Source organism: Coregonus lavaretus (genome assembly GCF_964263955.1).
Source record: "Coregonus lavaretus genome assembly, chromosome: 39".
Lineage (NCBI taxonomy): Eukaryota > Metazoa > Chordata > Actinopteri > Salmoniformes > Salmonidae > Coregonus > Coregonus lavaretus.
The window spans coordinates 23,183,727-23,209,735 of record NC_140026.1 but is presented as its reverse complement, the minus strand read 5'-3'; the positions used below and the strand labels follow the sequence as shown (position 1 = coordinate 23,209,735).

General features: G+C 42.4%; 1 protein-coding gene across 2 annotated transcripts; it reads left to right on the top strand.

Moving 5' to 3' along the window:
* Window positions 1–68: 68 nt before the first annotated feature.
* Window positions 69–25,542, top strand: LOC311113045 (mitogen-activated protein kinase kinase kinase kinase 2-like). 2 transcript variants are annotated; one of them, XM_084156172.1, is made up of 32 exons: window positions 69–392; window positions 5,268–5,325; window positions 5,663–5,753; window positions 6,339–6,403; window positions 6,506–6,561; window positions 11,611–11,658; window positions 11,766–11,808; window positions 11,979–12,051; window positions 12,322–12,453; window positions 12,996–13,058; window positions 13,311–13,392; window positions 16,429–16,539; window positions 16,717–16,795; window positions 17,929–17,987; window positions 18,166–18,218; window positions 18,565–18,603; window positions 18,981–19,014; window positions 19,162–19,324; window positions 19,637–19,812; window positions 20,339–20,380; window positions 20,656–20,740; window positions 20,833–20,912; window positions 21,016–21,076; window positions 21,339–21,462; window positions 21,636–21,694; window positions 21,779–21,882; window positions 22,017–22,206; window positions 23,535–23,615; window positions 23,713–23,799; window positions 23,956–24,026; window positions 24,151–24,206; window positions 24,321–25,542. In XM_084156172.1, exons 1-32 carry the CDS (start codon window positions 297–299, stop codon window positions 24,406–24,408), a joined length of 2,649 nt encoding a protein of 882 aa, XP_084012298.1. In that variant the 5' UTR covers window positions 69–296; the 3' UTR covers window positions 24,409–25,542. The 2 variants fall into 2 exon arrangements, with proteins under 2 accessions (XP_084012298.1, XP_084012297.1); XM_084156171.1 differs by having other exon boundaries at window positions 21,633–21,694.
* The last annotated feature ends 467 nt before the right edge of the window (window positions 25,543–26,009 follow it).

Here is a 26,009-nt window from a genome sequence, read left to right as displayed (position 1 = left end):
TCACTTGACTTGATACATACACACCGTGCATGATCTGGCGGGTTCGCTTAGAATAACATGAATGACTCGGAAGAAGGATATTTGTGGTGTCAGGCGACGTAATCAATACTGTTACTGTCAGGCTATCAGTTATATTTGCTTGGTCAGAAGAGTCGTGGTGTAGTATTCACTCGAGACTGCGCCCCAGGGTTTACTGCAACTATATGGCGCACACAGTTGTTGATTCGCTGTATGTATTGTTGTCATGAGTGAATAGAAACGTGCGTGAGAGACCAGACGCAGTTCTGTCTGCAAGCATGGATACTACTATTGGAGTCTCTTTTTTGGACCCGTTGAATGATTACGAGTTAATTCATCGTATTGGGAGTGGCACGTACGGAGATGTGTTCAAGGTGAGTCGTGAGTGGGGAAATATCAGATCGTCTTGGAGGTATGCGCATTTATGCGTTTTAATAGGCTACCTATGGTTTAGGCTACGACATTGACATGTCAAGTCATTTTAAACCAACGTAGCCTAGCTGTTTATGAACACTTTTTTTTTTTTTTTATGTATTCCACAATGGAACATTTTTTGCATTTTATGTTGACAGGCTAAACATTCAAAACTGGATAGAAGAGCAGCCACCATACCTTTTTATCAAGGTGTCTTTTCTCTAAAATCTAATCAAACTTTAACGCTCTTAACATCATATTATATGTTAAACTTAATTTATGACCACTCAACAAATAAGGGGTATACAGGTAACCAATAACTATATGGTAACAGGTTGGGTATGGCGCCCCTGCCTGTGTGACCGCTAAGTGAGAATAATGCGGGAATAGTCAATGAGCCCACATCTTAATGATGCCTTTAGTGCCTATGGTGAATGCCCATATACTAATCTGCTGTTCAGTATTCATAATCCGGCTGGGATGGCATCCGGGCTGGTCCATTAGTGGAACATCCATCAGGACACAGGCCACTACAGGAACATTTGTCAGGGCTCAAGGCATTTCATTACTATAACTTTTTATTAGCTCTCCTCTCAGCAATACTAAAAAGCTATCTGCAATATACTCTCATTTTGTGCTGTTTTTTTAAATGACTAGTCTTATGTCATAGATCACCTTTTTAAGACCAGGGATGTTACAAGAAAGGAAGGGCACTGTGACTTTTATCAGCATTTATGTTTTATGTATCTTGACTATCAATAAGGTATATTTTAGTCAGTCTCATCTATTTTGACTTGGGGATGTGAGCTGCAGGGTAAAAACATCCGGTGATCCCACCCTGAATGTCTAATACATGCATCCTCTGTAGCTCAGCTGGTAGAGCACGGCGCTTGTAACGCCAAGGTAGTGGGTTCGATCCCCGGGACCACCCATACACAAAAATGTATGCACACATGACTGTAAGTCGCTTTGGATAAAAGCGTCTGCTAAATGGCATATTATTATTATTATTATCCTGCAAGAGCAACAGACTCAAATTGCTGTGTGCCTCCTCCCTTGCCCGAAACATTTGGTATCCAATAGGCTACAAATGTAAAACAGACACAACAGACAACATTTACAGGAAGCACAATTATGTTAACTTTTGGTCTAATGCTTTATGAATATGATCAATTCAAAATGTCCCCTTGACATGTCCTCTGTTTCACTCAGTCTTGACGTTATGTAATGTTGTACCACCCCTGCCATGCCTTAGCGCCATGTCACTGCCCGGGCTGTGCCTGCCTGCTGTGAATGGAGAAACTGTTACTGTTCCATAGACAATGGCCTATTATCACCTCCCACTACCTCGCTGTTCTCCTCCTCTCCTCCACTGTTCTGTTTCTCCATCCTTACTCGAGCTCTGTGGAGGCCAGGGATCAAACCACTGGCCATGGGATCTAGTGGGCTCTCTGACCCTGTGGACATTCATTAGATGACCATTGTTCACAAGATCCAGGAAACCCTTCAGCTACTCAGCTGAGGGTTCTGCTCTCGAGTGTGTGACCTGTTGCAGCTATGTAAATAAAGAATGAAGCCCATGTCAGACAAGAAAGCATAGATTTCATGCCTCTAAAGTTGCCCTGATATTAATCTCAAAGACCTCAGTGGGAGGTTGCTTTTACGAGTGAATAGTTATTTTGTCTTGTAGTCTGGTGAAACTAGGCCAAAGACAGGTTGAGGAGTCATACGTACGTACGTTTATGGTTATAAACTTATGACCTGTCACCTGACTGAGATTGCCTGAGGTTCAGTGGTAGGGGAAAACAACAGAACAGAAATATGTTTCACAAACCAGCAGCAGCACTGCAGAGCCCAGTCATCACTGTCACACTGTGGGGCTGCTAGTTGTTTGTTATTGCAAGTTACATCACACACACACACACACACACACACACATTTCCATTTGTGCTGTTGTTGCAGTTGTGGGATCTATCTCTCACTGAATATCAATAATGTCTCGAGGCCAGTTTAGTGCAACATACAGTGGGGAAAAAAAGTATTTAGTCAGCCACCAATTGTGCAAGTTCTCCCACTTAAAAAGATGAGAGAGGCCTGTAATTTTCATCATAGGTACACGTGAACTATGACAGACAAAATGAGAAAAAAAATCCAGAAAATCACATTGTAGGATTTTTAATGAATTTATTTGCAAATTATGGTGGAAAATAGGTATTTGGTCAATAACAAAAGTTTCTCAATACTTTGTTATATACCCTTTGTTGGCAATGACACAGGTAAAACATTTTCTGTAAGTCTTCACAAGGTTTTCACACACTGTTGCTGGTATTTTGGCCCATTCCTCCATGCAGATCTCCTCTAGAGCAGTGATGTTTTGGGGCTGTCGCTGGGCAACACAGACTTTCAACTCCCTCCAAAGATTTTCTATGGGGTTGAGATCTGGAGACTGGCTAGGCCACTCCAGGACCTTGAAATGCTTCTTACGAAGCCACTCCTTCGTTGCCCGGGCGGTGTGTTTGGGATCATTGTCATGCTGAAAGACCCAGCCACGTTTCATCTTCAATGCCCTTGCTGATGGAAGGAGGTTTTCACTCAAAATCTCACGATACATGGCCCCATTCATTCTTTCCTTTACACGGATCAGTCGTCCTGGTCCCTTTGCAGAAAAACAGCCCCAAAGCATGATGTTTCCACCCCCATGCTTCACAGTAGGTATGGTGTTCTTTGGATGCAACTCAGCATTCTTTGTCCTCCAAACACGACGAGTTGAGTTTTTACCAAAAAGTTATATTTTGGTTTCATCTGACCATATGACATTCTCCCAATCCTCTTCTGGATCATCCAAATGCACTCTAGCAAACTTCAGACGGGCCTGGACATGTACTGGCTTAAGCAGGGGGACACTTCTGGCACTGCAAGATTTGAGTCCCTGGCGGCGTAGTGTGTTACTGATGGTAGGCTTTGTTACTTTGGTCCCAGCTCTCTGCAGGTCATTCACTAGGTCCCCCCGTGTGGTTCTGGTATTTTTGCTCACCGTTCTTGTGATCATTTTGACCCCACAGGGTGAGATCTTGCATGGAGCCCCAGATCGAGGGAGATTATCAGTGGTCTTGTATGTCTTCCATTTCCTAATAATTGCTCCCACAGTTGATTTCTTCAAACCAAGCTGCTTACCTATTGCACAGTCAGTCTTCCCAGCCTGGTGCAGGTCTACAATTTTGTTTCTGGTGTCCTTTGACAGCTCTTTGGTCTTGGCCATAGTGGAGTTTGGAGTGTGACTGTTTGAGGTTGTGGACAGGTGTCTTTTATACTGATAACAAGTTCAAACAGGTGCCATTAATACAGGTAACGAGTGGAGGACAGAGGAGCCTCTTAAAGAAGTTGTTACAGGTCTGTGAGAGCCAGAAATCTTGCTTGTTTGTAGGTGACCAAATACTTATTTTCCACCATAATTTGCAAATAAATTCATAAAAAATCCTACAATGTGATTTTCTGGATTTCTTTTTCTCATTTTGTCTGTCATAGTTGACGTGTACCTATGATGAAAATTACAGGCCTCTCTCATCTTTTTAAGTGGGAGAACTTGCACAATTGGTGGTTGACTAAATACTTTTTTTCCCCACTGTACTTCTGAATTATTGTATGGAAAAGCAGGGAAAAGCCGTCTGTGTTTTTATTGTGTGGAATTTCAATGATCAAGCCCTGTGAGAAAGAACTACTTTTGGAACTTTGATCAAAGTAGTGGTAAAGTTTTCTTTTCATTACCATTGTCTGTCAACTCTATCCCACAACACACTGTTATTTCATGCTGCCCAGTGGCGAACCTTAAAGAGACATTACTGTCACTTTAGTCACAGGAAGTGCTCTGGTATAACAGGAAAAAAACAGGAAGTCTGTGTAGCCAAGCTTCAGGTTTTTTCTACAGGCAACCTGATAGCCCATTGGCTGATTCTATCTTTGTTGGGCATAGAGTTACGACCTGACGTCACTTTACCGTTTGACCTGTCAGAAAGAATGGGAGCAATCCATGTTTAAAGGATAAAACAAGAGGAAATGATGGACGAACGTCGGATGGACATTATAAACAACATCCTCTGGATTCAAAGTCAGGGACTTTTCCCCCTGTTCTCTCTTATGTCCTGATATAGACTTAAGGATCTGGGTCTGCGTCTGAAGTGACACACTATTCCCTATACAGTACATCACTTTTGAGTAGTGCACTATATAGGGAATAGGGTGTCGTTTCAGATACAACCTGGGACTGTGTAGAACATACCTCTCACTACTATAGTGTCCCCAGCAGCGCCTGTCTCTGTCTCCTGCTGTTGCATTTCTACAAGGCGAAGCTGAAGGTCAGAGACAGCATGCGACCAGCTCGGCCAGCCCAGGGTCTAATATTGGGTCTTTTATCATCAAGATGGCTGACTAGGGGTTTTTGAAAATGAAAATTGCTTTTCATTTGAATTTCACAAATAGGACTATCATAACTATATATATCTAGATATTTGGTATTCAGATTGCATTAGCTGTTATGTACAGTATTCCATTGCCAATACTTAGAAATTGTATTTACAGTTATAAATTGTATATATATATTTTTTAATGATTGTAAACAGCTAATTGACTGTTGTAAATAGAACAATTGCAATGAGACATCAGCAAGTTGATGCAATTGACGCGAGGAAACTGATTACATTGGTCCCCAATGTAGGTGTCTAGTGCTGTAGGTCTATGTACTGCTGACTAATACACGAGCATGTTGTTCTGTAGCCTGTATTCCCTGTATAAAGTTCACAGTATTAATCACTCACATCTAAGTTCACCCTCTCTTTCAGGCTCGCAAAATCAAGAGTTCCGCAATGGCGGCCATCAAAATAGTCAAACTGGATCCTGGTAAGTGAACAGCTCAGTCTTGTCAGACCTGTATTATGCGTTATTTCTTGCGTGTTTTGCCTTCATGCATGCTTTGTGTAGTACATTCTTAATTCTTTATAGACAATCTATTGTGTGTGTGACACAGTTAACTACTACTACTAGCAGCAGTAGTAGTAGGCTAGTTGTACTAGTAGTAGTAGTAGTAGTGGGCTAGTAGTAGTAGGCTAGTAGTAGTAGTAGTAGTGGTAGGCTAGTAGTTGAAGTAGAAGTAGCTAGTAGTTGTAGTAGTTCTAGTACTAGTATTAGTATTTGTTTTGAGATGTCAGGAAATGTGACCTACATTCTCCCTGTTTAGGTGATGACATCACATCCATCCAACAGGAGATCACTATGATGAAGGAATGCAAGCACAAGAATATTGTGGCCTATTTCGGCAGCTATCACAGGTACATCTTTAAGCTTGTCTAATTTTACACTTCATGAGAGTCCACGTCCATCCGTGGAATTCCTTGGATTGGGGTGTTCTTGGATGTGTTGAATTCCACTCTTACTTCAAACTCCCACTACTAGGACTTAGAATGCAACATTCTCTCCCACACTACAGCAATTGTGGCACTCAAAATGAATATGATACACACAAAAAGCTCTGTTGTTTATAGAATACAGTCATTAACAAGCGCATGCATACACACAGGGAAAAAACGTATGCATGTATGCACGTCGCATATGTGTGTGTGTGTGCGCGCATACACCCACACTGTTGCTGAGTCTCAAATTATTTTACTCAAGGTTTTCACCTTTTTAGCTTAGTCCTCTTGGAACGTCTGAATGTTACCTCTGTAATTTCAAGGTCAGATAATATTGTGATTTGTTTGGATGGCGAAACCGTCCCTACTCCATTCTCCTCTACAACCAAGTTCATAGCGATTGGTCAAAAATATTCCTTTAATCCATATTCCGATTTTTTTGTCTGGAAAGACAACAGAATGCATTCCCGACTGGTAATAAAACTGTATCTCCCATTTTTGCAGAAACACTAAATTGTGGATATGTATGGAGTACTGTGGAGGGGGGTCGTTACAAGACATTTACCACGGTATGTATTGCTACAACTGAATTAACCTTACTTTATAGCTGTGTATTTTCCTTCCTCCCTTGCATGGCCATTAATCTCAGGTCTCTACTGGTATTTCCACAGTGACTGGGCCTTTAAAGGAGAAGCAGATAGCCTACATCTGCAGAGAAACCCTCCAGGTTAGTCAGCCCAGTGATGTACTATAAGTTATGAGTTCTGTCACTTTCCTAACTGTGACATACGGTCACAGTATAATCCAGTAGCGGTGTGTGGATAAAATCACTGAGGAAGCCAAGCCAGGAAAAAAAGCCATATTACAACCTACAGTGAATTCGGAAAGTATTCAGATCCCATGACTTTTCCCACATTTTGTTAGGTTACAGCCTTATTATAAAATTGATTAAATTGTTTTTTCCCCCTCATCAATCTACACACAATACCCTATAATGACAGAGCAAAAACAGGTTTTTAGAAAGTTTTGCTAATTTATTAAAAATAGAAAACGGAAATATGACATTGACATACAGTGGCAAGAAAAAGTATGTGAACCCTTTGGAATTACCTAGATTTCTGCATAAATTGGTCATAGAATTTGATCTGATCTTCATCTAAGTCACAACAATAGACAAACACAGTGTGCTTAAACTAATAACACACACATTATTGTATTTGTCTTGTCTATATTGAATACATCATTTAAACATTCACAGTGTAGTTTGGAAAGGGTATGTGAACCCCTAGGCTAATGACTTCTCCAAAAGCTAATTGGAGTCAGGAGTCAGCTAACCTGGAGTCCAATCAATGAGACGAGATTGGAGATGTTGGTTAGAGCTGCCCTGCCCTATAAAAAACACTCAAAAATGTGAGTTTGCTATTCACAAGAAGCATTGTCTGATGTGAACCATGCCTCGAACAAAAGAGATCCCAGAAGACCTAATATTAAGAATTGTTTACTTGCATAAAGCTGAAAAGGGTTACAAAACTATATCTAAAAGCCTTGATGTTCATCAGTACACGGTAAGACAAATTGTCTATAAAAGGAGAAAGTTCAGCACTGTTGCTACTCTCCCTAGGAGTGGCCGTCCTGCAAATATGACTGCAAGAACACAGCGCAGAATGCTCAATGAGGTTAAGAAGAATCCTAGAGTGTCAGCTAAAGACTTACGGAAATCTCTGGAACATGCTAACATCTCTGTTGACGAGTCTATGATACGTAGAACACTAAACAAGAATGGTGTTCATGGGAGGATACCACAGAGGAAGCAATTGCTGTCCAAAAAAAACATTGCTGCTCGTCTGAAGTTCGCAAAAAAGCACCTGGATGTTCTGTGGACAGATTAAACTAAAGTTGAGTTGTTTGGAAGGAACACACAACACTATGTGTGGAGAACAAAAGGCACAGCACACCAACATCAAAACCTCATCCCAACTGTAAAGTATGGTGGAGGGAGCATCATGGTTTGGGGCTGCTTTGCTGCCTCAGTGCCTGGATAGCTTGCTATCATCGACGGAAAAATGAATTCCCAAGTTTATCAAGACATTTTGCAGGAGAATGTAAGGCTATCTGTCCACCAATTGAAGCTCAACAGAAGTTGGGCGATGCAACAGGACAACAACCCAAAACACAGAAGTAAATCAACAACAGAATGGCTTCAACAGAAGACAATACGCCTTCTGGAGTGGCCCAGTCAGAGTCCTGACCTCAACCCGATTGAGATGCTGTGGCATGACCTCAAGAGAGCGGTTCACACCAGACACCCCAAGAATATTGCTGAACTGAAACAGTTTTGTAAAGAGGAATGGTCCAAAATTCCTTCTGACCATTGTGCAGGTCTGTTCCGCAACTACAGAAAACGTTTGGTTGAGGTTATTGCTGCCAAAGGAGGGTCAACCAATTATTAAATCCAAGGGTTCACATACGTTTTCCACCCTGTATTCAATAAAGACATGAAAACGTATAATTGTTTGTGTGTTATTAGTTTAAGCAGACTGTGTTTGTCTATTGATGTGACTTAGATGAAGATCAGATCAAATTTTATGACCAATTTATGCAGAAATCCAGGTAATTCCAAAGGGTTCACATTCTTTTTCTTGCCATTGTAAGTATTCAGACCCTTTACTCAGTACTTTGTTGAAGCACCTTTGGCAGCGATTATAGCCTTGAGTCTTCTTGGGTATGACGCTACAAGCTTAGCACACTTGTATTTGGGGAGTTTCTCCCATTCTACTCTGCAGATCCTCTCAAGCTCTGTCAGGTTGGATGGGGAGCGTCACTGCACAGCTATTTTCAGGTCTCTCCAAAGATGTTAGATCGAGTTCAAGTCCGTGCTCTGGCTGGGCCACTCAAGGACATTCAGAGACTTGTCCTGAAGCCACTCCTGCGTTGTCTTGGGGTCGTTGTCCTGTTGGAAGTTGAACCTTAGCCCCAGTCTGAGGTCCTGAGCACTCTGGAGCAGGTTTTCATCAAGGATCTCTCTGTACTTTGCTCCGTTCATCTTTGCCTCGATCCTGACTAGTCTCCCAGTCCCTGGCGCTGAAAAACATCCCCACAGCATGATGCTTCCACCACCATGGTGCCAGATTTCCTCCAGACGTGACGCTTGGCATTCAGGCCAAAGAGTTCAGTCTTGGTTTCATCAGACCAGAGAATCTTGTTTCTCATGGTCTGAGAGTCTTTAGGTGCCTTTTGGCAAACTCCAAGCGGGCTGTCATGTGCCTTTTACTGAGGAGTGGCTTCCGTCTGGTCACTCTACCATAAAGGCCTGATTGGTGGAGTGCTGCAGAGATGGTTGTCCTTCTGGAAGGTTCTCCCATCTCCACAGAGGAACTCTAGAGCTCTGTCAGAGTGACCACCAGGTTCTTCGTCACCTCCCTGACCAAAACCCTTCTCCCCGATTGCTCAGTCTCATAGCAAAGGGTCTGAATACTTATGTAAATAAGGTATTTCTGTTTTTTATTTTTTATAAATGTGCCAAAATTTAGACAAACCTGTTTTCGCTTGTCGTTATGGGGTATTGTGTGTAGATTGCTGAGGATTTTTATTTATTTAATCAATTTTAGAATAAGGCTGTAATGTAACAAAATGGGGAAAAAGTCAAGGGGTCTGAATACTTTCTGAAGGCATTGTATGTGTTGTGATAATTGCGTTGTTTGCCCTATAAACTGTTAGTTCATATCCCTTTTCACTGTGATATATAGGCCTAATGCCGAGACAATAAGAAGATACAGTGGCAGAATAAATTCAACCACACCTTGGTTTCATCACAAAACCGGAGAGCAACATCTGTCCGGTGAAGTCCACAAACAGACAGTTACATGACCTACTACAGCATGGTCAAGCAAGTTAATGTTTCCAACCTTTTCGGACTACTAAACAACTATTGATTTAGAACCACGGAGAGTTACCGCAAGTCACAAAGAAAACAGGAGCTGCCTCCACTATTCCAGCACCATTTCAACTTCAACATTTCAACATCATCAAATCACCTATGCTTAGTCTAATACAGTGACAACTAAAGGATACCAAAAACAATTTAGTCCAATCAACGTAAGCTAAATATGATGTGGCTGTCCATGGTTCTGATTTCTGTGTGTGTGTGTGCGCGCGCTTGCAAGTAGAAAAGAACATGTTGACTCAACCAGAAACGCCAATGCCATCCACCTTTCTTTCATGACTCTGTCATACAGTACACACTTTTATTTTTTGTTGTCCTAGGCTACCTGGCTAAAATGCTTGCTCGCTAGCCTAACTTCTTTTCATGGGCAACGATGTGCCAGACCAGCTAGTTAACATTAGCCTTCTATATCTATCTATACTACCGGTCAAAAGTTTTAGAACACCTACTCATTAAAGGGTTTTTCTTTATTTTTACTATTTTCTACATTGTAGAATAATAGTGATGACATCAAAACTATGAAATAACACATATGGAATCATGTAGTAACCTTGTCACAACACAACTGTTTGGCTCAAACGCATTAAGAAGTAAAGAAATTCCACAAATTCACTTTTAAGAAGCACACCTGTTAATTGAAATGCATTCCAGGTGACTACCTCATGAAGCTGGTTGAGAGAATGCTAAGAGTGTGCAAAGCTGTCATCAAGGCAAAGGGTGACTATTTTAAGAATCTCAAATATAAAATATATTTTGATTTGTTTAACACTTTTTTGGTTGCTACATGATTCCATATGTGTTATTTCATAGTTTTGATGTCTTCACTATTATTCTACAATGTAGAAAATAGTAAAAATAAAGAAAAACCCTTGAATGAGTAGGTGTTCAAAAACTTTTGACCGGTACTGTACATATTGAACTTCCATCCTTTCAGGCCAGTTTGCACAATGTGGCGACCCATGGGGCGGCGCACAATTTGCCCAGCTTCGTCCAGGGTAGGTGAGGGAATGGCCGGCAGGGATGTAGCTCAGTTGGTAGAGCATGGTGTTTGCAACGCCAGGGTTGTGGGTTCGATTCCCACGGGGGGCCAGTATAAAGAATTAAATGTATGCACTCACTAACTGTAAGTTGCTCTGGATAAGAGCGTCTGCTAAATGACTAAAATGTAAAATGTAAATGTAATTTATGGTTAGATCAGAATCTCTGTGTTAATCATTGGCCGGTACGGAGAATTAAGTAAAACCACAAGTCCAAATTCCCTTGACACTTTATTTTTGGTGCTCCAGGACCATTCACAGTTGAGCTCACTCAGTTTAGCCCAATGCTGATTGGCTATCATTTAATATATTTTTTTAATCAATGGAAGCCAAATGCTCGCAGGTTTCCCTTGCATTCAATGCTACGGGCGGCAACAATGTCATACTATTTTTGACCAGACAGCATCAGATAGATGGCTTACAGGTACAGAGACAGAGGGGCACTGTTTCGCTCGCTCTGATGTTTTCTCCAATGAGATACATTCAACCTCTTGCGAATTGAAGGAAAATTATGAAACACAGAGAGTTTTTTGGGGGGGAAGTCTGGCTTCCCTTGGCATCCATGAATATAAGCCACTGGTATAATCATGTCTTTCTAACCACAGGGAAGCAATGCAGCATATTTCGTGACACCACACACAGCACAGCAACATAACATTACCTCCCTTATTTTTGTCAGCACTTTGTGATTTTTGCCCACTGTTGTGTTGTGACTGGCTCTATGGGCTTGTAGGGTGAACTGAGGATGAGATTGAGAGATTTGTCAAACTGTTTCTGTGTTTTTCTTATTCAACAGGGCTTGTACCACCTGCACGAAACAAGTAAAATGCATAGAGACATAAAGGTATAATTTTGACATAACGGTATGTTATTGTCAGTGTATGGCTCTATGTGCATCTTTGTGAGCTCATATCTTTGTGTGTGTGTGTGTGTGTGTCCATCTGTCTATAGGGAGCGAATATCCTTATCACAGAACGAGGAGATGTCAAACTGGGTCAGTGAACATCTATTCTATACCATCAATTACAAACACACACACACACACACACACACACACACACACACATTCATACACATGGTCTGCGATAACTTTGAGGTTAACTAGTGTGCTAAAAAGAAACCACTCATAAGACATATTGGATTCTGTATTTTGTTTCCATGCAGCTGATTTTGGAGTTGCTGCTGAGATCAGTGCTTCTGTAACCAAGAGGAAGTCTTTTATAGGAACTCCGTACTGGTAAGATAACTGGACTCAAACCACGACCTTCAATGTTAAGACTTTCATTGAAAACTCTACACTTCCATGGTTATTTAGCCTGACACTGATACGTCATACAGTAGTCATACGTTTCCTTTTTTAGACATGTTCTTTCAGGATGACTATGAGACACTTTATAAGGGGGTCATATGACCTTATGAGAAGTCTTACAATGCATTATAACCACATCATAATTAATACCCCCCAATATCCCATTTTACCTGACTGGTGTTTATGTACCCATGCCAGGATGGCACCGGAGGTGGCAGCAGTGGAGAAGAAGGGCGGGTACAACCATCTGTGTGACATCTGGGCGGTGGGCATCACGGCCATCGAGCTGGCAGAGCTCCAGCCACCCATGTTTGACCTCCACCCTATGAGGTGAGCTCTGAGACAACAGACAGAGGCACAGACACAGACAGAGGCACAGACACAAACTGAGACAGAGGCAGAGATACAGACACAGAAAGGCAGACATCCAGACAGAGACACAGACATAGACAGAGACAGGCAGACTCCATACCAGTCCCATCTAGACTCTAGCCTTAACATCAACAATAAATAGTTTACGTCCCCTTTTCTTTCACTCCTCTAAATCCACAATAATTGCACTGAAAAGTTGGATGAAAGAGAGATAAATTATGATGGATAGATATTTGTGTTATGTTGCATTTTGCGGGTTATCGACATACCTCTGGATCCAGTATGGTATCATAGCTTTGTGTGTGACAACAACAACAAAATCTCAAGCCTGGTAGCAGACCTGTTTGTGCTTTTGGCAACCCCCTCTGTAGTGTTCGTTGTTATGGCAAACATGTCAGCGAATGACAAAGGAGCTGGCTAAAGCACACAATAAACAGATCTACGAACAGGCTAAGTTTTCCACTGTGTTAACATTTCAAACGATTAAAACTATGTTCCAGAGCCTTGATGTTAATGTCGAAAAGCAGCTTCCAGCCACCCAGGCTCAAGGACAAGACCAAGTGGTGAGATGAACATGAGCACACCGTATTCCTAGAACAATTCACACACCTCACAATGCATCATCTGTGAAATACATGTTCTCTAAAAGCATCTTCCTGACACTAGACTGTTCTTTGAATGCAGCATTGATATTCTCCATATCTCTGAATATGGTTATGCATTTTTGCTGTCTCATCTCCCTCTTTCTTTCCCTCCCTCCCTCCCTCCCTCCCTCCCTCCCTCCCTCCCTCCCTCCCTCCCTCCTCTCTCTGCAGGTCTGCGGGGTTCCAGAGCTTTGTGAAGATGACCCTCATTAAGAACCCCAGGAAGAGGCCGTCGTCCGAGACCTTACTGCAGGTACACTTCTGTACACTACTAAGAGCACATTGCGTTCCTCTCTCTATAAACAAGCGGAGGAAACATTCATGAAAAGCCCATTGTAGACAGAGCCTCTGGACGAGAGCCTCTGACTGAGCTGCTAAAAGCATAGCGATCCTAGGATCCTGTGTTCATGTCTATGGTTAATAGGAACCCCTAACAGGGCCTCAGGAGCTGTGAGAGATCAAGGAAAGTAATGATGAGGTTATTTATTGATGTAGAGCTATATAAATTAAATCAAATGTTATTTGTCACATACACGTGTTTAGCAGATGTTATTGCGGGTGTAGCGAAATGATTGTGCTTCTAGCTCCGACAGTGCAGTAATATCTAACAAGTAATATCTAACAATTTCACAACATATACCCAATACACACAAATCTAAGTAAGGAATGGAATTTAAGAATATATACATATATGGACAAGCAATGACAGAGCGGCATGGACTAAGATACAGTAGAATGTTATAGAATACAGTAAACAGTGGCTTGCGAAAGTATTCACCCCCCTTGGCGTTTTTCCTATTTTGTTGCCTTACAACCTGGAATTTAAATGAATTTTGGGGGGATTTGTATCATTTGATTTACACAACATGCCTACCACTTTGAAGATGCAAAATATTTTTTATTGTGAAACAAACAAGAAATAAGACAAAAAAACAGAAAACTTGAGCGTGCATAACTATTCACACCCTCCCAAAATCAATACTTTGTAGAGCCACCTTTTGCAGCAATTACAGCTGCAAGTCTCTTGGGGTATGTCTCTATAAGCTTGGCACATCTAGCCACTGGGATATTTGCCCATTCTTCAAGGCAAAACTCTCTAGCTCCTTCAAGTTTGATGGGTTCCGCTGGTGTACAGCAATCTTTAAGTCATACCACAGATTCTCAATTGGATTGAGGTCTGGGCTTTGACTAGGCCATTCCAAGACATTTAAATGTTTCCCCTTAAACCACTCGAGTGTTGCTTTAGTAGTATGCTTAGGGTCATTGTCCTACCGATGAAAAACATCCTCACACTATGATGCTGCCACCACCATGCTTCACTGTGGGGATGGTGTTCTCGGGGTGATGAGAGGTTTTGGGTGTGCGGCCCTCTCTTGGCAGGTTTGTTGTGGTGCCATTTTCTTTCCTTTTTTTAAATAATGGATTTAATGGTGCTCCGTGGGATGTTCAAAGTTTCTGATATTTTTTATAACCCAACCCTGATCTGTACTTCTCCACAACTTTGTCCCTGACCTGTTTGGAGAGCTTCATAGTGCCGCTTGCTTGGTGGTGCCCCTTGCTTAGTGGTGTTGCAGACTCTGGGGCCTTTCAGAACAGGTGTGTATATATACTGAGATCATGTGACACTTAGATTGCACACAGGTGGACTTTATTTAACTAATTATGTGACTTCTGAAGGTAATTGGTTGCACCAGATCTTATATAGGGGCTTCATAGCAAAGGGGGTGAATACATAAGCATGCACCACTTTTCCGTTATTTATCTTTTAGAATTTTTTGAAACAAGTCATTTTTTTCATTTCACTTCACCAATTTTGACTATTTTGTGTATGTCCATTACATGAAATCCAAATAAAAATCCATTTAAATTACAGGTTGTAATGCAACAAAATAGGAAAAACGCCAAGGGGGATGAATACTTTTGCAAGGCACTGTATACATATGAGATGAGTAGTGCAAGATATGTAAACATTATTAAAGTGACTAGTGTTCCATTTCTTAAAGTGGCCAGTGATTTCAATAGGCAGCAGCAGCCTCTAATGTGCTAATGATGGCTATTTAACAGTCTGATGGCCTTGAGATAGAAGCTGTTTTTGATTCTCTCGGTCCCAGCTTTGATGCACCTGTACTGACCTCGCCTTCTGGATGATAGCGGGGGTGAACAGGCAGTGGCTCGGTGGTTGATGTCCTCGATTATCTTTTTGGCCATCCTGTAACATCGGGTGCTGTAGGTGTCCTGGAGGGCGGGTAGTTTGCCCCCGGTAATGCATTCGGCAGAACACACCACCCACTGGAGAGCCCTGCGGTTGCGGGCGGTGCAGTTGCCGTACCAGGCGGTGATACAGCCCGATAGGATGCTCTCAATTGTGCATCTGTAAAAGTTTGTGAGGGTTTTAGGTGCCAAGCCAAATTTCTTCAGCCTCCTGAGGTTGAAGAGGCTCTGTTGCGCCTTCTTCACCACACTGTCTGCGTGGGTGGACCATTTCAGTTTGTCAATGATGTGTACGCCAAGGAACTTGAAACTTTCCACCTTCTCCACTGCGGTCCCGTCGATGTGGATAGGGGGGTGCACCCTCTACTGTTTCCTGAAGCCCACGATCATCTCCTTTGTTTTGTTGACGTTGAGTGAGATGTTATTTTCCTGGGACCACACTCCCAGAGCCCTCACCTCCTCCCTGTAGGCTGTCTCGTCATTGTTGGTAATCAAGCCTACTACTGTTGTGTGGTCTACAAACTTGATGATTGAGTTGGAGGCGTGCTTGGCCACGCAGTCATGGGTGAACAGAGAGTACAGGAGGGGGCTGAGCACGCACCCTTGTGGGGCCCCAGTGTTGAGGATCAGCGAAGTGGAGATGTTGTTTCCTACCTTCACCACCTGGGGGCGGCCCGTCAGGAAGTCCAGGACCCAGTTGCACAGGTCAGGGTTCAGACCCAGGGCCTCGAGCTTAATGATGAGCTTGGAGGGTACTATGGTGTTGAATGCTGAGCTATAGACAATGAACAGCATTCTTTCATAGGTATTCCTCTTGTCCAGATGCGATAGGGCAGTGTGCAGTGTGATGGCGATTGCATCGTCTGTGGATCTATTGCGGCGGTAAGCAAATTGAAGTGGGTCTAGGGTGACAGGTAAGGTAGAGGTGATATGATCCTTGACTATTCTCTCAAAGCACGTCATGATGACAGAAGTGAGTGCTGCGGGGCAATAGTCATTTAATTCAGTTACCTTTGCTTTCTTGGGTATGAGAGCTATAGGTCATTAGCTTTTTAAAATCTCTTTGTCGTATCCCCAGCATCCGTTTGTGACCCAGCTGCTGACTCGTAACCTGATCATTGAGCTGCTGGACATGGCCAACAACCCGGACCTCCACTCCACACACAGCATGGATGACAACGACCTGGAGGTGAGGACAGGTGACGATAGACAGACAGACGCACATGCATGCACGCAAAGACACACACACACACACACGCACCAGCACATGGCCATCACCCAGCTCTCTCATGAACATTGCTTGTTCCTAATGTGATTTATTATGTGAGTGTATAACACATATGTGTGTGTGTGTGTTTGTCTGCAGAATGGAGAAGCTGCTCCTGATAAGATCCAGTCTGCAGGGAAACACCTGCCTGTGGAGAGGACTCTGTCTGAAGAGCAGTGTGAGTCTTCAAATCCCTATACAATTATGACACTGAAGCATCATCGTCAGCCCACACATGGCATCATCACCGCAATATGTGAAAAGGATTATAGAAGTTCTATTTGCAAAACCATCAGAATCAACATCAATGAGAGTCTTCTGCCCTGAACGCTGTACATGGGCTTTGACTGTACATCCGTCCACAATAATTCAAGTGGACACTCATCTATAGTTAGAGAGGGTGTGTGTGTGTGTATCCTTGTGTATTGTGTGTGCTTGGAGAGTTGAGGTCAACATCACCCTTGCTGGCTTAATGTATGGAACTGAGGCCGATGTAGGAGTGCAAAGCAGCACACAACACAAGACTCTTGGGGTCCTGACTCCTGTTACAAGACGCCCATTGAGACTTGAAGGGGGGAGATGAAGTCACCAAGTCACACAGTCACCCAACACAGAGGGACACATAGAGGTGGCACTGTCCGCACACGCAAATGCTATGTTCCCTTTCTGCCATGACTCTGGCGTCCCACGCGTGAGGAGGGGGTCGGGGAGGTGGGGGGGGTGACTGAGGAACTATTGTTATGTCTCCTATCAGTGAGATTACAGCATACACAGGGTGTGGTGATGGTGGACAATGCGTCCATTCTACAGCAGCCTGGGACAAACAGCGTATATTTAGACAAGCATGTCAACATGAAAACAAATAGAAGGTGGTAGTGGAGAGGGGTGTTGTGACTCATCTCGTATGCACAAACAATAGGTTCCAGGGCATGTTAGTAGAAAGGGATGTTGTGAGTCATTGTGTATGGGCATCACAATAGGTTTTCTGGGGTGAGAGGTACAGTGAGTTGAAGCCGATGGTAGTACTGTAACACATTAGGTTGTGATGTGTGATATGAGTGTGATATAGTCTATGTGTGAGAATGTGCCCCTGAGCAAGAGAGTAGTTTACCTATCGATTGGAATACATAACAAGTGATAATAAATGGACAGTGCCATAGCAGGTTAACCAGCATTTTACACTGATAGTAAAAGGAATCACATAAAATTATCATAGAACATATTTTGTCTCAGCAGTTAGTAATTGTAAGTACATACATTGTATTTAAGTGTAACTTTTCCTCATGATTAACTAAGCTGTGCTTGCCTTAGTTGACCAAGTGAAGTTTGGGCCCCCGTTGAGGAAAATCACACAGCCTTATCCTGATATGGTGAGTGACATGTATTTCCTGTGTTTGACATGTAGGGGGACATTTAAGTCAACATAGAATGGCTATTTGGGGCAGTGGGATTACGAGATGTATGAGTTCTTGTATGGCATGTTTAAAAGATGCTATTAACAGGGATACTATAAATGTGTATGTTGTATGTTTTTTCGTCATATTTCAGCAAAGCTCGTATGAAGACGATTGGGACCTCTCAGAAGATGAAACTGAATCACCGTAAGATGATCCTCTTCCTCATTTCACCAATTTTCTAAAAAGTAGTAGCATTATGTCAAAGACATAGTATTAGGGGCATTATATCAAATCTACTATCAGTGTTTGTGTGGCCATGGACGTGACGTCCCCACTAGAGACGAGAACAATATTGAAAAAACTCCCGATCCATAGATGCATTATCAATAGACTCATATTTGCAGTAAAAGGAAAAGCTTTGCTTCCTCATTGAGAGAGAACTCTGGCTCCAACGCTCCTATTGTCACAGAACAGGCAGTGCTCTGTCACATCATGTACACCAGAACAAGTGGCTCCATAGAGAGATTAACATCTTGTCTTCCTATTTCAGGAGCCTGTTAGAATGTGTGGAGGAAGCTCTGAAGCTGAGGTAGGGCTATTCAGCACTATTCTACCCTGTGGCAACTCTTATCAAGGAAGCAGTGGAAGTTTGTTTAATCCATTGAAATGAATACCTTTTGATGGTAACTTGACATTATCTGGTAAAGAAGTATAGAATATTTGACCACTGATTATTATTGTTGGGTATGCATATTTAAAATAAAATAACTATTTTGATTGTATATTTTACATTTCATTGACCCTGCCCTGCTCCAGATCTTGTCCTATTAAGTTCCAACATAATTGAACCCATGTCAGTTTATTGACTATGACAGCAAGTATCCCACACGGAAAGGAAATCTGATTTACCTTTGATTTACCACAGAGTGCTTCAGTAACAATATTACCATTGACTATTTCTTCCAGGAGCTTAACCATCAAAAGAGTGCCATCTACTGACGTAAGTGCCAATAACAGAACCCCAAGAAAACAAAGTCTACCTTCTGAAATAGTGTAATGCAATATATGAAAATAATCCTTTTTACCTTTTAGCTATTTCCTATTGCATTATATGATGGTGTTTTGTCTATTGTCTTTGGTTGTGTAGGGGGGTAAAGGTGGGAGGAAGAGTGGGTTATTCAGCCCTTCCACAGCCTCCCTGCCTGCCATTGGCTCCTTCTGTCCCACCCTGGAGGACAAGGACCTCACCCTCCGCCCCAGATCCACCCTGGGGCCCGACTCTACCCATACACCCAACAACTCCATGTCAGGTACTGAACATCCACACACAGAGTCAATGTTTAAACGTTATATGTCAATCTGTCATGACAACTGATTTGGTTCTGGGTGCCGAGATTATTATATGTTGACGTCAATATTTGTATTGACAACATAATTGTTGTTCTGTATTTGACTAGTGAGTAGTGCATTCTAATGCAATCGTAATATGTTAAATTATACAGTAAATCTTCTGTGTGTTTTAATCCAAATCGTATCTTTTCCCATTTATGCTAAGATTGACAACATGTCTCAACATGAAAAATGGGTTCTCCCATCTCTCCTCCTCTCGTGTGGTTCTCTAGTCTTGGCCAGGTGTTCTGCTACCCAGGACATCAGCAGACAGTGGTGCAGTGACCCCAGTGTTTCTGAGGGGAGCGCCGTACAGGCGGAGAAGAAGACCGGGGGAGTGACTTCTCCGAGCAGGGAAACCTCTCTCTCTCCAGAGTGGAGCACACTGAGGAAAAAGACAGAGGACTCTGTGAGTTTACAACACAAGGCACTGTTGGCCCACTACATATCAGGACATTAGTCTCCATACTGTAACGGCAACGATAGTTGGCTTCAGGATATAGTATGGATTCGAGGCTGTCAGTACATAGCATGGTTGGGGTTTAAGTCAATGTAAATTCAGACACTTGGGATAAAGTGAAATTTCAACGCAATAGTTGAAAAGTGCCATTCATCCAACCCTGGGTCATAGTGACAAAAGGTGTGTGGTTTGTTAACCAACAAGTGTGTGGTTTGTTAACCAACAAGTGTGTGGGTTGTTAACCAAAAAGTGTGTGGTTTGTTAACCTAATAACCTGTTTCAATACATCCAGTTTTATCCCCTTTAATAAACAATCCTTTTGTAACATTAATGTAGGAGGAGAGAATTCAGAATAGTCAACAAACAGCCAGATCCCATTACATTGCTGCTTTGTTCCGTTAATTTAAACATTCTCATTTGAACTACACAGTTTACCCCTCTTTTTGTTGTTGTGTGTAACCTTTTTAACTTCTAGAGAGCTGATTGTCATGGACTCCCTCCTACCCCTCAAGTCCATGTAAGTGCAGAGGTCTTGTTTAACAGCATGTGCCCTACAGTACAGGGACATGACCAATGACACTGCTGCACCAATAACTAACAACACATGCTTACATACAGACCTAGCTAATGGCTATTGGTCTAACGAACGCTTGATGGAATGTTCACTGCAACACTGCTTATGCCTAGAAGGACTTTGGACACATTTCAATAGTCTAACCATGCCTATTTTACAGGAATGCAGAATTAGTCAACACAATATTAAAACATACAGTATATTGTTTTGTTTAATAGATGGGTGCCTGTTTCTCTAAAGTCTTCAATGGTTGTCCTCTGAAGATCCACTGTGCTGTGACCTGGATCCTCCCTAAAACCAGAGGTAGGGTTACAGAAAGGGTTAAAGAGGTTAATATAAGGTTATAACATATGACCTAGAATATGAACCAAGACATCGTCGTTTCTCTTCCTCAGATCAGTACCTTATTCTGGGGGCAGAGGAGGGTGTATATACTCTCAACCTCAACGAGCTCCATGAGGACACTCTGGAGAAGGTAGTGGGACAGACATTTATGAATATGGTAAAGGGTGAATTAATATGGGTAGCCTGTGTTGAATTCCTGAGCATACCACTAATACCTCTCTCTTCCCCCACAGTTGCTCCCACAGAGATGTACATGGCTGTATGTCATGAACAACGTTTTGATGTCCGTATCAGGTAGGACAATCTATCCCCATTTTTCGTTCACCCAATCACACACCTATCCGATTGGTCATAGGATGCTACACCATCAACTACACTACTCCAAACCAGATCTGGGTTCAAATAGTATTTGAGTGTTTGCTTGAGCCTACCTTGACTTCCAGGTGGGTGGGGTTTGCACTCCATTGGTTCCATTGCACCAGGCAAGCTCAAAAAAGCACTGCTAAATTGGAACACTTGTTCTTACCATTCCTCCCCTCTACTCCCCCATCCTCAGGGAAGTCTTCCCAGCTGTACTCCCACAGTCTGATGGCTCTGTTTGAACAGAGAGGCCACAAGCAGCAGAAACAGAGTCACCTGTCCCTCAGTACCAACCGCCTCACTGAGAGGATCAACCCCAGGTAGAGAGAGTGTGTGTGTGTGTGTGTGTGTGTGTGTGTGTGTGTGTGTGTGTGTATGTGTGTGTGTGTGTTTGTGTGTATGTGTGCGTGGATTATTTTTATCGGGTTACGTTTGCCTTCAATTTATGTGCATCTCCTAATTGAACGTTTTTTTAACGTTTGTCCATCAGCAGGAAATATGCTGTAACTGTGAAGATACCAGACACTAAAAGCTGTCGAAGATGCAGTGTGGGTAAGTGTAATTTGGCATTGCACTATGTTCAAGAAAGTTGATGTATTCAATTGCTCTTTCTCCCTCCCTCTCTCTCTGCCGCAGCAAGGAACCCATACACAGACAGTACGTTCCTGTGTGGGGCTGTACCGTCTGGACTAGTTCTGCTCTTGTGGTATGACCCCATGCAGAAGTTTATGCAGCTCAAGGTGCGTATTAACATAACAAAACGCAATATTGTGGTATTCAAATGATTACTTACAATTTATGTAGATGAACCATGTCTGTTAGACTTGTAAAATGTATCTTCCTATGCTCTCTTTTTTCCCTCTCCTTCTCTCAGCATATAGACATACGTCTACCAGATCCGCTCCCTATCTTTGAGCTACTGGTGTTAGTGACAGATGAGTTTCCACAGTTGTGTGTAGGCGTAAGAGGCTGTACGGCAGAGGAAGAGGAAGGGAAACCGCCAACCAACCAGCAACTGAAGTTTGATATCATAGAGTTGAACGGCACACCAAACTCTTCACCAGGTAGCACAGATATGTTAGACATCAGGATTTGAACCGTATGACATTCAAATCAAATCAAATGTTATTTGTCACATACACGTGTTTAGCAGATGTTATTGCGGGTGTAGCGAAATGCTTGTGCTTCTAGCTCCGACAGTGCAATAATATCTAACAAGTAATATCTAACAATTTCACAACATATACCCAATACACACAAATCTAAGTAAGGAATGGAATTTAAGAATATGTACATGTATGGACAAGCAATGACAGAGCTGTCACGATCGTTAGAGTGAGTGGACCAAGGCGCAGCGTGATATTCGTACATACTTATTTTATTAAGTGCACACAAAAAACAAAACAACAAACGATAACGTGACGTCCTAGGTCTAACACAACCAACACGGAACAAGATCCCACAACTACTGTGGGAAAACAGCCTGTCTAAATGTGGTTCCCAATCAGAGACAACCAGCAACAGCTGACACTCGTTGCCTCTGATTGAGAACCACTCTGGCCAACATAGAAATACAACAACTAGAATCTACAACACAGAACACAAACACATAGAATCTACACACCCTGGCTCAACATATAGAGTCCCCAGAGCCAGGGTGTGACAAGAGCGGCATGCACTAAGATACAGCAGAATATTATAGAATACAGTATATACATATGAGATGAGTAATGCAAGATATGTAAACATTATTAAAGTGACTAGTGTTTCATTTCTTAAAGTGGCCAGTGATTTCAATAGGCAGCAGCAGCCTCTAATGTGCTAGTGATGGCTATTTAACAGTCTGATGGCCTTGAGATAGAAGCTGTTTTTCATTCTCTCGGTCCCAGCTTTGATGCACCTGTACTGACCTTGCCTTCTGGATGATAGCGGGGTGAACAGGCAGTGGCTCGGGTGGTTGATGTCCTTGATTATCTTTTTGGCCTTCCTGTGACATCGGGTGCTGTAGGTGTCCTGGAGGGCGGGTAGTTTGCCCCCGGGAATGCGTTCAGCAGATCGCACCACCCTCTGGAGAGCCCTGTGGTTGCAGGCGGTGCAGTTGCCGTACCAGGCGGTGATACAGCCCGACAGGATGCTCTCAATTGTGCGTCTGTAAAAGTTTGTGAGGGTTTTAGGTGCCAAGCCAAATTTCATCAGCCTCCTGAGGCTTTGTTGTGCCTTCTTCACCACACTGTCAGCGTGGGTGGGCCATTTCAGACATTGTGTAGAGGAATTGTATAATTATCTTTCTCTCTATTTATCTCTTTCTCTCTATTTCTCTCTTTCTTTGTGTGTGTGTGTGTGTGTGTGTGTGTGTGTGTGTGTGTGTGTGTGTGTGTGTGTGTGTGTGTAGAGAGTATGCCTGTCGGAACCGGACCTGGAGCCGTGCAGGCAACACAGCTGGACAGAGACACGGTTCTCATTGCACTGGAGAGTGAGTCTATTGGAGCTCGATTGGAATATATTATATCCCTGGAATGTCCTTATCACTACCTGCCCTTTAATGTCCAATACTAATGGTATATTTACAGAGACTGTGAAGATTGTCACCCTACAAGGGCTTCCTTCCAAGGAGCTGGCTTTTGAACTGGTCTTTGACTTCCCCATTGAAACACTAAGTAAAAACTTCATTCAATCCCAATTGTCATTCTTTACTATATAGAATGTTCTCAATTCATCACCAAATCATAGCTACAGGGATGAGGTACTGTAGCTACAGCTATACACTACGTATGTGTGGGAGATTTTTAGTGACATTACTGTTGTGTGGTTAGTTTGTTTACAGGACAGTGTTCTGGCTTTCTGGAAGCATGGTCTTAAAGGGAGGAGTCTTCACACAAATGAGGTCATTATTATGTCTTCCCTCCACCAAATGCTTGTGCGCTCATTCAAACCAGAAATGCTTGATCTGCATTGTAAGTATTTTATCTCTCTGAAACAGTGAAATACATTTACATTCATCTTTGTAGGTCACGCAGGAGATCACAGACGAAAGCAGAGTATTCCGGGTCTTGGGGACGAACAGGTATGCTCCAAACACTAGCTGGCCCGTTACCTTGAAAACCACATTATGTGTGATCCCATAAGGGGTCAAAGGTTATCTGAGAAAACCAATCACGCTGTCTTGTCGTTTGCATAGGGATATCGTCCTTCAGAGTACCCCCACAGAGAACCCATCAGCCATGAGCAACCTCTATATCCTGACTGGCCATGAAAGCAGCTACTAAGATAAGACAGAGAAAAGGGACTGAGGAAGGAAGGAAAGAAGAAAGTTGAGAAAGCTGTATTAAAGGAAGAAGAGAAGAAGAGTGTGTTCCCGAGATGGGCAGCTTTTATGGTGTGAAGAAAGGAGGCACTACAGGTCACTGGCTCTTCCCTGGCACCTAATAAACTCAAACGATCCCCTTGGCACCTAATAAACTCGAACGAGCGCCCTCAGTGTAGACTTGTCTCAAACTGATGTAACCCCCTCTACCTGCGTATTGGGAACAGACAGACCATATGAGACTCTCACACAATTAGCCACAGGGGGAGAACTGAGCTGTTGTGTGTTCAAGGAAGAACTTGTTGAAAAAAGACTTGTCAGAGAGAGACCCCTAGTCATGACCCCTAACCCCTTGAATGCGCATACACTACTTTTAACCTGGTTCAACCCCATTGTGTTTTCTTACTGGTATGCAATTGGGAATACACTAACTGATGACTGAAGTCTGCACTGTCTCCTGATACAACATCGTGAAGTGGAAACCAACTACATCGGTGAACGGAATGTACCGCTACACCACCATCCTCTGTTCACTACCTGTAATGTCATGGCATAGGAGGCACCGCTCCCAGATGTCAACATAAACAGTTTTCACCTCATACGTTTGAAAATATGTCCCATAAAATCAGAGTGCTAATACATTCTAAAAGTGCTTATTAAGACTTTTCCAGGACTTAAAGTGTTTTCAATGGAGATCTCCGTTGAGCATGCTTTTTAGGACTGGATTGGGCTTAATCTGCATCTGGGGAAACCAGTCCTTAAAGACTAATGAATTTGAACAGTATGATGAATTCCAATATTGTTCTGTTGTGTTTAGTCTCAAACCAGACGTGTGTTTGCCACAAAGTGAGACTACGTTGTGTTTAATGATACTGGTTTGCTTTTGTTTGGTTGTGCATGGGAGGGACTTGGCCCAATGTAACATCCCTGAAAGACACTTGAAGGAGCATGCATGTTGCTATTTAATTGTTTATTTGAAGAAAAACATATGTGAGAATATGGATTTGAGAGTTTTTATCTATACTTTGTTGAATTTACGCCAAACAATTGAATTCCCAATGATAAAATAAAAATATAAACTCTTTTTTGAAAAGGTAAAAGATTAATGTGTTTTTTAAAGACATAAAACAGCATTACCTATGAAGTCAGTCCAGTTTAGCAAGCCTCAAGAATGTGTGTGGCAAGTGTCAAAATAGATTGGCATGCAAATTAGTCTGAGTATACATTTCATTATAGGGCCCTTTGTACAGTTAGTTAATAAAAATGTCATCCTTTTTTATCCACTTGTAACAAGAAAATGAAACAAGATCAGAATATTTCCTATACAAAGATTATTTACAACTGTATTATGAAATTGGTAAGCTTATGTAAAAACATGACATGATGCATAACTTTATTATTGATGTAGTATCTCGATTGAACAGACGGGGGCTCCTTTGCTTATTTTTGATCCCCTTGATTGCGTCACACACTTCCTAAACAAATGGGGGAAAGAATTGTGAATTGTTTCGCTCTCAAGAAAAGGGCACCATTGAAAGGAGTGATTACTGGGGTAGCAGTAAA

What these genes read in the sequence shown, in the direction of transcription:
- LOC311113045 (XM_084156171.1), top strand. Translation starts at nt 297, where the DNA reads ATGGATACTACTATTGGAGTCTCTTTTTTGGACCCGTTGAATGATTAC. An exon ending in TATTTCGGCAGCTATCACAG is followed by an intron (nt 5,754 to 6,338) that starts GTACATCTTTAA and finishes CCATTTTTGCAG; the next exon opens with AAACACTAAATTGTGGATAT. An exon ending in TCTGCAGAGAAACCCTCCAG is followed by an intron (nt 6,562 to 11,610) that starts GTTAGTCAGCCC and finishes CTTATTCAACAG; the next exon opens with GGCTTGTACCACCTGCACGA.